The sequence below is a fragment of the Physeter macrocephalus genome, chromosome 11, assembly GCF_002837175.3.
Source record: "Physeter macrocephalus isolate SW-GA chromosome 11, ASM283717v5, whole genome shotgun sequence".
Taxonomy (NCBI): Eukaryota; Metazoa; Chordata; class Mammalia; order Artiodactyla; family Physeteridae; genus Physeter; species Physeter macrocephalus.
Genome location: NC_041224.1, coordinates 35,796,317 through 35,808,565, shown reverse-complemented (window position 1 = coordinate 35,808,565; position 12,249 = coordinate 35,796,317). Strand labels below are relative to the sequence as shown.

At 39.2% G+C, this 12,249-nt stretch overlaps 1 protein-coding gene across 2 annotated transcripts in view; it reads right to left on the bottom strand.

The window, feature by feature from the left end:
* Positions 1-12,249, bottom strand: part of LOC114487085 (putative protein FAM90A10) — a 113,484-nt gene that overhangs the window by 18,066 nt on the left and 83,169 nt on the right. Inside the window, exon 1 of one of the 2 annotated variants that reach the window (XM_028495211.2) lies at positions 5,314-5,402. The exons of the other annotated variant lie outside the window; for it this stretch is intronic. Coding sequence (XP_028351012.1) covers positions 5,314-5,328 — 15 coding nt within the window. The 5' untranslated portion in view covers positions 5,329-5,402. Of the gene's footprint in view, positions 1-5,313; positions 5,403-12,249 lie in introns of those variants that run through there. 2 annotated transcript variants of the gene reach the window in all.

Sequence of the window (12,249 nt, the reverse complement as noted above, 5' to 3'; positions counted from 1 at the left end):
CTACAGCCAGCATTGTTCTCAATGGTGAAAAACTGAAAGCATTTCCACTAAGATCAGGAACAAGACAAGGTTGCCCACTCTCACCACTCTTATTCAACATAGTTTTGGAAGTTCTAGCCACAGCAATCAGAGAAGAAAAAGAAATAAAAGGAATCCAAATAGGAAAAGAAGAAGTAAAGCTGTCACTGTTTGCAGATGACATGATACTATACATAGAGAATCCTAAGGAGGCTACCAGGAAACTACTAGAGCTAATCAATGAATTTGGTAAAGTAGCAGGATACAAAATTAATGCACAGAAATCTCTGGCATTCTTATACACTAATGATGAAAAATCTGAGAGTGAAATTAAGAAAACACTCCCATTTACCATTGCAACAAAAAGAATAAAATATCTAGGAATAAACCTACTTAAGGAGACAAAAGACCTGTATGCAGAAAATTATAAGACACTGATGAAAGAAATTAAAGATGATACACATCGATGGAGAGATATACCATGTTCTTGGATTGGAAGAATCAACATTGTGAAAATGACTCTACTACCCAAAGCAATCTACAGATTCAATGCAATCCCTATCAAACTACCACTGGCATTTTTTACAGAACTAGGAAAAAAAATTTCACAATTTGTATGGAAACACAAAAGACCCCGAATAGCCAAAGCAGTCTTGAGAACGAAAAATGGAGCTGGAGGAATCAGGCTCCCTGACTTCAGATTATACTACAAGGCTACAGTAATCAAGACAGTATGGTACTGGCACAAAAACAGAAATACAGATCAATGGAACAGGATAGAAATCCCAGAGATAAACCCACACACATATGGTCACCTTATCTTTGATAAAGGAGGGAAGGATATACAGTGGAGAAAAGATAGCCTCTTCAATAAGTGGTTCTGGGAAAACTGGACAGCTACATGTAAAAGTAGGAAATTAGAACACTCCCTAACCCCACACACAAGAATAAACTCAAAATGGGTTAAAGACCTAAATGTAAGGCCAGACACTATCACACTCTTAGAGGAAAACATAGGCAGAACACTCTATGACATAAATCACAGCAAGATCCTTTTTCACCCATCTCCTGGAGAAATGGAAATAAAAACAAAAATAAACAAATGGGACCTAATGAAACTTAAAAGCTTTTGCACAGCAAAGGATACCATAAACAAGACCAAAAGACAACCCTCAGAATGGGAGAAAATATTTGCAAACGAAGCAACTGACAAAGGATTAATATCCAAAATTTATAAGCAACTCTTGCAGCTCAATAACAAAAAAACAAACAACCCAATCCAAAAATGGGCAGAAGAACTAAATAGACATTTCTCCAGAGAAGATATACAGATTGCCAACAAACACATGAAAGAATGTTCAACATCATTAATCATTAGAGAAATGCAAATCAAAACGACAATGAGATATCATCTCACACCGGTCAGATTGGCCATCATCAAAAACTCTAGAAATAATAAATGCTGGAGAGGGTGTGGAGAAAAGGGGACCCTCTTGCACTGCTGGTGGGAATGTAAATTGATACAGCCACTATGGAGAACAGTATGGAGGTTCCTTAAAAAACTGCAAATAGATCTACCATACGACCCCGCAATCCCACTACTGGGCATATGCCCTGAGAAAACCATAATTCAAAAAGAGTCATGTACCAAAATGTTCATTGCAGCTCTATTTACGATAGCCAGGACATGGAAGCCACCTAAGTGTCCATCAACAGATGAATGGATTAAGAAGATGTGGCACATATATACAATGGAATTTTACTCAGCCATAAAAAGAAATGAAACTGAGTTATTTGTAATGAGGTGGATAGACCTGGAGTCTGTCATACAGAGTGAAGTAAGTCAGAAGGAGATACACAAATACCGTATGTTAACACATATATATGGAATCTAAGAAAGAAAAATGTCATGAAGAGATTAGTGGTAGGACGGGACTAAAACACAGACCTACTAGAGCATGGACCTGAGGATATGGGGAGGGGGAAGGGTAAGCTGTGACGAAGTGCGAGAGTGGCATGGACATATATACACTACCAAATGTAAAATAGATAGCTAGAGGGAAACAGCCGCATAGCACAGGAGATCAGCTCTGTGCTTTGTCACCACCTAGAGGGGTGGGATACGGAGGGTGGGAGGGAGGGAGGGAGATGCAAGAGGGAAGAGATATGGGAACATATGTATATGTATAACTGATTCACTTTGTTGTAAAGCAGAAACTAACACACCATTGTAAAACAGTTATACTCCAATAAAGATGTTAAAAAATAAATAAAAATAATAAATTTAAAAAACTCTTTAAAAAAAAAAAAAAGCCGAGAGTGCATCATCACTAGGTCTGTCTTAAAAAAAATTCTAAAAGAGTTTCTCAAGCTAAAATAAAACGAAATAGTACCATGAAAACATATGAGAATACACAATAGACTTGTAAACATAAGTACATAGTTAAGGTAGGAATACTTAAATAGTGTGATATGGTGGTGTGTTAAACAGTTAACTTTAGTATAAAGGTTAAAGTATGTGATGATTAAAATAACTGCAGCTATAATCATTTTAATGTATAAACAATATACAAAGAGCTAAACTCCACAAAATTTTATGGAGGGGAGTAAAAGAGTAGATATTTTGTATGTGATGGAAGTAAAATTGTTATCAACATAAAATAGAGTGTTATATCTATAAGATGTTTTCTGTGAGCCTTATGGAACCACAAAGCAAAAACCTAGAGTAGATTCAGAAAATAAAGAGAAGGAAATCATAATATACCACTACACGGTATCACTAATTCACAAAAAAAAGCAGAAGAGGAAGAAAGGAACAAGAAACAACAAAACATCCAGAAAACAATAAGATGGCATTGGTTAGTCCTTACCTACCAATAATTACTATAAACATAAATATATTAAATTCTTTAGTCAAAAGTCATAGAGTGGCTAGACAGATAAAAATTCATGATCAAACTATAAGCAGCCTATCAGAGACTCACTTCAATGTTAAAAACACAAATAGGCTCAAAGTGAAGCACTGGAACAAGATATTCCATACAAGTGGAAACCAACAGAAAGCAGAAGTAGCTACAGTTACACAAGACAAAAAAGAAAATCAGTCAAAAGCTGCAACAACAAAAATAAGGTCATTATATAATGATAACATTGTCAATTCATCAAGAATACAATCATAAATAAATATGCCTTAACAGTGGGGGACTTTAATATGTTAAGCAAATACTAACAGATTTGAAGATAGAAATAGACAATACAAAAAAAAAATTGTAGGGATCTTTCATACCCTACTTTAAACAATGAATCCAAAAAGAAAATCAATGAGGAAGTACTGAACTTGAATTATACATTAGACCAAATGGACTTAACAGACAAAAACAGAGCAGTCCATCAAACAGGGGCAGAATACATATTCTTCTCCAGTGCACATTGAACATTCTCTAGGACAGATCATGTGATGGGTCACTAAACAAGTCTTAGCAAATTTAAGAAGACTGATATCATACTAAGTGTTTTTTCAAATACAATGGTAAGAAACCAGAAATGAACAACAGGAAGAATCTGGAAAATTTACAAATATGTGGAAATTAAACAACATGATCCTAAAGAATCAATGGGCTAAAGAAAAAATTTAAAAATAAAACATAAAAAGACTGAATCATGAAGAAATAAAACAATCTGAACAGGCCAAATTACTATTAAGGAGATTGAATCAGTTCTCAAAAACCTCCCAGCAAAAATATGTATTTTATAAATACACCAGGGGAGACACACACAATGATATAAAATAAGGTAGAGCTATTGGTTCTGAATCTCTGATTTCTTAGAAAATATTTATCATTTGAGTTGAGTTATATTTCAGAAATTTAACACAATTGAGCATACATTAATATGATTCTTGTAAACTTTTTTGAAAATACAAAGAAGTGATAAAGAAGAGTATGTCTGTTACATGAGTGTGGAGTATAATGGAAACTTAGAAGAACAAGGCTTGACTGATTACAACTTCCACTTGTAAAGCCAATGTCTTTAACAAAGAAAGGTGAAAATTTTCATTTTTCAAAAACAAACTACAAACAAAGGAAAACTAAGAAGACATGGGAATTTCCAGATTTACTGTGATGGTTTATGCACATTTCTCAGTGAATCACACAAAACCCTTATTAAAGATAAAAGAAATATTTGAACATCATGGAGGAATCTTTAGAAAGCACCTAAACCAGTGAACATCAGGTGCATTGGGACAAATGATTATCAGGTGACTGAAGCACACAAGACACTGCTGTGGTATTCTCGGTGAAAATACATAAGAAAATCAATCTGAAACTATCATGAAAAAAATGTAAGTTTATGCACATTTCAGTCCACATATACTTCTCATGTTCCCTGACTCTAATTGTATATTTAAATAGTAAGTCTTTATTATAAATAGAGAGCAAGTCTCTTCTAATTACTTTTCTTTTCCAGAACTTTGTGTTATCTAGATCACTAATGCCATCCCATTTAAAAGTGCATTTTCTGGGACTTCCCTGGTGGTGCAATGGTTAAGAGTCCACCTGCCAATGCAGGGGACACGGGTTTGAGCCCTGGTCTGGGAAGATCCCACATGCGCAGAGCAACCTCACATGCCACAACTACTGAGCCTACACTCTAGAGCCCGTGAGCCACAACTACTGAGCCTGTGTGCTGCAACTACTGAAGCCTGTCTGCCTAGAGCCCGTGCTCTGCAACAAGAGAAGCCACTGCAACGAGAAGCCCACACACCACAACGAAGAGTAGCCCCCAGTCACTGCAACTAGAGAAAGCCCGCGGGCAGCAACGAAGACCCAGCGCAGCCAAAAATATATAAATTTATTTTAAAAAATTTTAAAAAAGAAAAGTGCATTTTCTTAATCCTGGTGTGATAAATTGTTGCATTCAGATCTACATTAATCATTTCACTTTCCCCTTCTTCACTAATAGCTCAACATCCAAAATTATCCCATAGGGAATTTTGGATATTAATGCCTTCCCATGTAGATCTTTCACAAAGGGAATCATTTCAATAGTTGAATGTCATTCTCCATGCTCTGTAGGGAGCCTGGATGCAGACAATGGGGAAAAGGCTCTGGAACACAGGATAGAAGTATTCTAAAGTGCTGACTTTGACTATCACAAGAAGGAAAAAAGTAAGTAGTTGAAAATGACCTTGCTAGGCACATAAGAAGTAGAGAGTTAAAGATTTGTAGGTTCTTAATCCATGACATTTCAGGAGGAAAAGCAGACAGAGCCTCTGACCCAGGACAGGACAGTTACCTGAGAAGCTGCCATTTCCTCCTCTCCTTCCTCCTGTTCTGGGTCGTTTTCTCATCGATATGATGTTGAGGAATCACATTGGGATCTTGAAAATATGCCTTCAGTGGTGTCAGCACAGCTCCTTCACCTCTTCCCACAACACCAACAGGCTAAAGGACCTTGAAATGCTGAAATGGCAACCTTCTGAAAAAGAGATTCCGGAACAATGAGCTCCTGCATGGAGACCAAACTGTGAGCTTTTTCTTTCCTGCCGACACATGCTCTCCCCTCACACATATGCCCCAAAACTTCTGCTACAGCACAGAGTAAGTTGGCTACACTGACCTGCCCTTTCCAATCCCATGTAGAGCAGACACCAGTGTCTCCCCAAAGACAAAAGGACTGAAGACTGCAAACAACTATCACCAGGTACCAGTAGCCCTTGGGCTTGTGCTTAAACCGGGCCTAACCTTAGAATCACCTGGAGTTAAAACAACTTGGATGCTCCCACCCAGATCAATAGACAGACTCTGTGGGGATGGCGCAGGTGATGTTATTTCTAAATACTCATCATGTAATACTAATGGGAAATTGCATGGGAACCACATAGCAAATGTTTCTTCTGAAGCTTTAAAGTGCATACAAATTTGCAGGGAAGCAGGCCCCACTCTAAGTTATGAAACTCCTGTAGGGCTCAAAAAATGACATCTTTTACGAGTTTTCTTGTTCATGCAAATGTTACTCCCTCAGATCCATATTCAGTAGCACTGAGATAGAGGTCAGGCATAGCACACCTGAGACCACTGAGTAGTGTGAAGGCTTCAGAGAATTTCCAGAATTGCAGCTTCCCTGGGCCTGATTCCTAGGGGCCGAGTTCCTCCTGGAATAGGTGTTGTCTTGCTGTTGCCTATGGTAAATGCTGCTTGGTTGGTGGAAATGTGGTGGGTTTAGGGATGTGTGAGGGGTCACCCTTATTAATCTTCCCAAAGGTACCCTTAGTCCTCAGGTCCTTTAGCCCCCTCTCCTCTCAGGGCCCACTTGACAGACAGGTCTACCCAGGGAAAGGGCAGGACCACCTGTCCTCCGGTGAGCTGAGACTCCATACCCCAAAAGATGCAGAGCACAAAGTTGTTTACATCACAGATCTGTTTGAAAATAAACCAAAGGCAGCAATGAAGGGTGGATTAACATTTTGGGTTGGGAATGGACAGAAGACTTTGAAAATGATGCCATGAATGCATATTTAATGATTAACAAAGGAAGTTGTGATCTATGTTAAGTAATAAAGCACATTATACCTGAATTAGCAGATCAGATTTTTCATTCATTGTATGTTTGTCTACGTGTGTGTTATAAATTGTGCTGCCACAGTTTGTTGTCCCCATCTCCCCTTACGTGTTTATACTTTCTCACAGTTTTAATATATTTTTATTTATTTATTTTGGCTGCACTGGATCTTAGTTGAGGCACACAGGATCTTCACTGCAGCATGTTTAGTTGCAGCATGCGGGATTTTTTTTTTTTTTTTTTTTTTTAGTTGCGGCATGTGGGCTTCTTAGTTGTGGCATGCATGTGGGATCTAGTTCCCCCACCAGGGATCAAACCCGGGCCCCCTGTATTGGGAGTGTGGAGTCTTACCCACTGGACCACCAGGGAAGTCCCTATACTTTCTCACATTTTAAAAAGCACATTGATTAAGGTAAAAATTAGAGAAAAGCATATCCACTTTTCCAAATATTCTCTGAGAATTCTGAATCTTTTTAAAATTTTATTTAAAATTTCTTTTTAACTTTTATAAAAGTTAACTCTAAAGGTTACTTTTCATTTATAGTTACTATAAAGTATTGGTTATTTTCCCCAATATGTATGTTGTACGATATGTCTTTCAGCTATCTTACAACAAATTGTTTGTACTTTCCACTCCCCAACTCCTATATTGCCCCTCCCCCCCTCCTCACTAGTAACAAGTAGTTTGTTTGATATATCTCTGAGGGTGCTTCTTTTTTGTTATATTTACTAGTTTGTTTTATTTTTTAGATTCTACATATAAGTGATATCATACAGTATTTGACTTTCTCTGACTTATTTCGCTTAGCATAATGCCCTCCAAGTCCATCTGTGTCACTACAAATGGCAAAATTTCATTTTTTTGTGGCTGAATAGTATTGCATTGTACATATATACCACATCTTTTTTTAATTTTTAATTTGTATTGGAGTATAGTTGATTTACAATGTTGTGTTAGTTTCAGGTGTACAGCCAAGTAATATATATATATTTTTTCAAATTATTTACCTGTTTAGATTATTACAGAATATTGAGCAGAGTTCTCTGTGCTATACACTAGGTCCTTGTTGGTTATCTATGTGGGCATGTCAATCCCAAACTCTCAGTTTATCCCTCCCCCACACACACACCTTTCCCCTTTGGTAACCATAAATTTGTTTTCTAAGTCTGGGAGTCTGTTTTGTAAATAAGCTCATTTGTATCATTTTTTTAGATTCCACATGTAAGTGATATCATGATATTTGTCTTTCTCTGTCTGACTTTCTTCACTTAGTATGATAATCTCCAGGTCCATCCATGTTGCTTCAAATGGCATTATTTCATTGTTTTTAATGGCTGAGTAATATTCCATTGTATATATGTACCACATCTTCTTTATCCATTCATCTGTTGATGGACATTTAGGTTGCATCCATGGCTTGGCTGTTGTAAATAGTGCTGCAATGAACACTAGGGTGCATGTATCTTTTTGAGTTATGTTTTTTTCTGGATATATGCCCAGGAGTTGGATTGTTGGCTCATATGGTAGTTCTATTTTTAGTTTTTAAAGGAACCTCCACACTGTTCTCCATAGTGATTGTATCAATTTACATTCCCACTAGCAGCGTAGCAGGGTTCCCTTTCCTTCCACCCCTTCACTAACATTTTTTCTTTGTAGACTTTTTGATGATGGCCATTCTGACCGATGTGAGGTATTACCTCATTGCAGTTTAGATTTGCATTTCTCTGATAATTTTTCAACATTGATGTACTTTGGGTAAGTTATACTGAGATAAGACAAAAAGAGGAAAGACAGTTTTTGTAGCCAAATTTCCTCAAGTTTCATCCATGTAGCATATTCCTAGATCTTTTCCTTCTGAAGACTGAATAATATTCTATTATATGTGTATACCACATTTTGTTTATCCAGGAACTAGTGGATGAACACTTAGGTTGCCTTCATACTTTAGCTACTGTGAATATTACTGCTATAAACAATGGAGTACAAATATTTCTTCAAGACACTGCTTTCAATTCTTTTGGGTATACCCCAAAGTAAAATTACTGGATCATATAGTAATTCTACTTTTCAGAAAAAGTATCATCATACTGTTTTGCAAAGCAGCTGTATTGTTCTACATTCCCACTGACATAGCACAATGGTTTCAGTTCCCTCACATCCTCACCAATTCTTGTTTTCTGCTTGTGTGTGTGCATACACACAAATATATAAATATGTATCTAGTGATATGGAGCATATTTTCAAGTGCTTATTGTCATTTGTACATCTTTTTTTGGAGAAATATCTATTCAAGTCTTTTGCCCATTTTTTTTAAATTTATTTTATTTATTTATTTTTGGCTACATTGGGTCTTCGCTGCTGCACGTGGGCTTTCTCCAGTTGCAGTGAGCAGGGGCCACTCTTCATTGTGGCACGCAGGCTTCTCACTGTGGTGGCTTCTCTTGTTGCGGAGCACAGGCTCCAGGCACACGGGCTTCAGCAGTTGTGGCACGCAGGCTCAGCAGTTGCGGCTCGCGGGCTCCAGAGCACAGGCTCGGTAGTTGTGGTGCACGGGCCCAGCCGCTCCACAGCACGTGGGATCTTCCCAGACCAGGGCTCGAACCCGCGTCCCCTGCATTGGCAGGCAGATTCCCAACCACTGCGCTACCAGGGAAGCCCTTTTGTCCATTTTTGAATCAGGGTGTTTGCTTTTTTTTTTTGAGTTGTGGGAGTTCTCTGTATAGTCCTAATAGAAATCCCTTCTCAGATATATGGCTTTAAAATATTTTCTCCGGGGCTTCCCTGGTGGTGCACTGGTTGAGAGTCCGCCTGCCAATGCAGGGGACAAGGGTTCGTGCCCCGGTCCGGGAAGATCCCACATGCTGCGAAGCGGCTAGGCCCGTGAGCCATGGCCGCTGAGCCTGCGCGTCCGGAACCTGTGCTCCGCAACGGGAGAGGCCACAACAGTGAGAGGCCCACGTACCGCAAAAAAAAAAAAAAAAATTTCTCCCATCTTATGGGTTGCCATTATATTATGTTTATGGTTTCTTTGATATACATTTTTTAAAATTTATGTACTGCAATTTATTTATTTTTCTGTTAGTTATTCCTTTGTTTCATATTGAAGAAAACACTGCCAAATCCAATATCATGAAGCTCTTGTCCTATGTCTTCTAAGACTTTTATTGTTTTGGGTCTTATGCTGAGTTTCTTGATACATTTTTATTAATTTTTGTATATGATGTTAGGTGAGCATCCATCTTCTTTCTTTTGCATGTTGACAACAAGACTTCCCAGCACCATTTGTTGAAGACTGACCTTTCTACTTTGAATGGACTTGGCAAATTGTCAAAAATCATTTGGCCATATATCAAGGTTTATTTCTGGGTGCTCTATTCTATTCTATTCTATTCGTTGTGAATAATGGAGAAAACAGTATAATCTATCTAGGTTGATGAAGAACATAAAGAAAGACCAGGACTAGATTTAGAAGGGCAATATAGGAGAGCAGAGAATAAAAGGCAGTGTGAGAGAAAATCTTGTATTTGCAAGATAATGGAAATATGATCATGCTAGAACCACTAAAAGCCTGACCTTGAACAAGAGAGTAAATGTTTTATTTAGCAAGGAACATAATACTTACCCATCTCTGAGAAATACAGTATGGGCATAAAGATGAACCACAAATAAATATATGTAAAAGGGAAGGGTTTTCATGGTGTGAGAATATTGTGGGATTTGAAATACAATTTACTCCTTTTCTACCATTGTCTCTAAAATTTATCAAAGTGTTTATACCAGCAATTCCAATTCTGGTAATATGCTTGACAGGCTTACATATGAACTTCATCAGACCAGTAAATGTACATTCATAGTAGGACTGTTCCCTGAAACAAAACAAAACAAAACAAAACAAAACCTGGAAAGACTATAAAGAGGAATATAGGTAAATTTACTTTGTTAACACACACACAGATGCAATGATGGTTAACAGTCCAAAAACAGAGGGAGAGCATGGGTGCAAGATGTTAATCCCCAGGCTGGCGGTGTGGTGCAGAGTTTGAGGGTAACACAGGTAGAAAAGGCTTTTGTCAAGTCCTTGATTTCTGAGTTAGGCAGACTCACAGGTAACTTTTATTTCAAAATGAATGTATGCACTGAACAATTTTTTAAACCAGGAGAAGTAAACATGAGTGATAAGAAATTTCAAACTGTTAACAATTCAAACAGGATATTAGAAAAAATTAAATAATATGATTTAAGGGCTTCCCTGGTGACGCAGTGGTTAAGAATCCACCTGCTAATTCAGGGGACATGGGTTCGAGCCCTGGTCCGGGAAGATCCCACATGCCGTGGAGCATCTAAGCCTATGGGCCACAACTACAGCCCGTGCTCTAGAGCCCACGAGCCACAACTACTGAAGCCCGCATGTCTAGAGCCCATGCCTCACAGCAAGAGAAGCCACTGCAATGAGAAGCCCTCACACTGCAATGAAGAGTAGCCCCTGCTCGCCACAGCTAGAGAAAACCCGCGTGCAGCAACGAAGACCCAACGTAGCCAAAAATAAATAAATAAAGTAAATGAATTTATTTTAAAAATAATACGATTTAAGAATGAAGTAGAGAGATTGTCCAAGATGATGGCATGGAAGGACCCTGAGCTCAATTCCTCTCCCCAGCACACCAAAATCACAACTATTTACAGAACAGCAATTGATGGAAAAGGTTGAAACCTATCATAAAATATCTTCTACAGCTAAGGACATAAAGAAGACACCACAACCAGACAGGTGGGCGGGGAGGAATCTCGGTATAGTCAAGACCGATACCCCCAGGTGGGTGACCCACAATGGGAAAATAATTACAATTTCTGAGGTTCTCCCAGAGAGTGAGGGATATGAACCCCACATTGGGTTCCCCAGCCCAGGGTCCTGTGCTGGGAAGAAGAGTCCCTAGAATGATGGGCTTTGAAGACCAGTAGGGCTTATTTTCCAGAGAGCCAGAGAACTGTTTGAAATAGAGACTCTACTCTTGAGGGTGCACACAAAATCCCACATGCTCTGAGACACAGGGCAGAACAGTAATTTGAAAGGATCCTGGGTCGTACCTACCTCCTGATCTTGGAGAGTCTCCTGGAGAGGCCGGAGGCAACTACGGCACATCCTCAGGGACACAGACTCTGGCAGCAGCCACTTTTGGGAGCTCCTTCTACTTTGTGGACACTGGTACTAGCAAGCATAATTTCAGAATCCTCCCTCTAGCTTATTAGCCTCAAGACCTAGCCCCATACATTTCCACAAGTCTATAGACAGAAGTAGTAGGATGCCACAGGCCAAGCAACTAACTGAGCAGGGACACAGCCCCATCCACCAGCAGACAGGCTGCCTTAAGATACTCTCAAGTCCACAGCTGCCCCTGGACTTGACTCCAACCACTAGAAGCCCTAGGACCATGCTCCACACACCAGTGCACAGGCACTAGATCCAGGACCCCAGGACCCTCCAGCCAGAGATGCTGGTTCCCAACTCCACCCACCAGTGGGCAGGTACCAGGCCAAGAATCCCCAGCCCCTCCCAGAAGTGAGCCTGTTCTAGCCTTGGGACCAACCTCACCCATAAGCAGGTGGTCACCACCCAGGGACTCGCTGGAACTTGGCCTAACCAACAGCAAACCTGCTCTAGCCTTGGGACC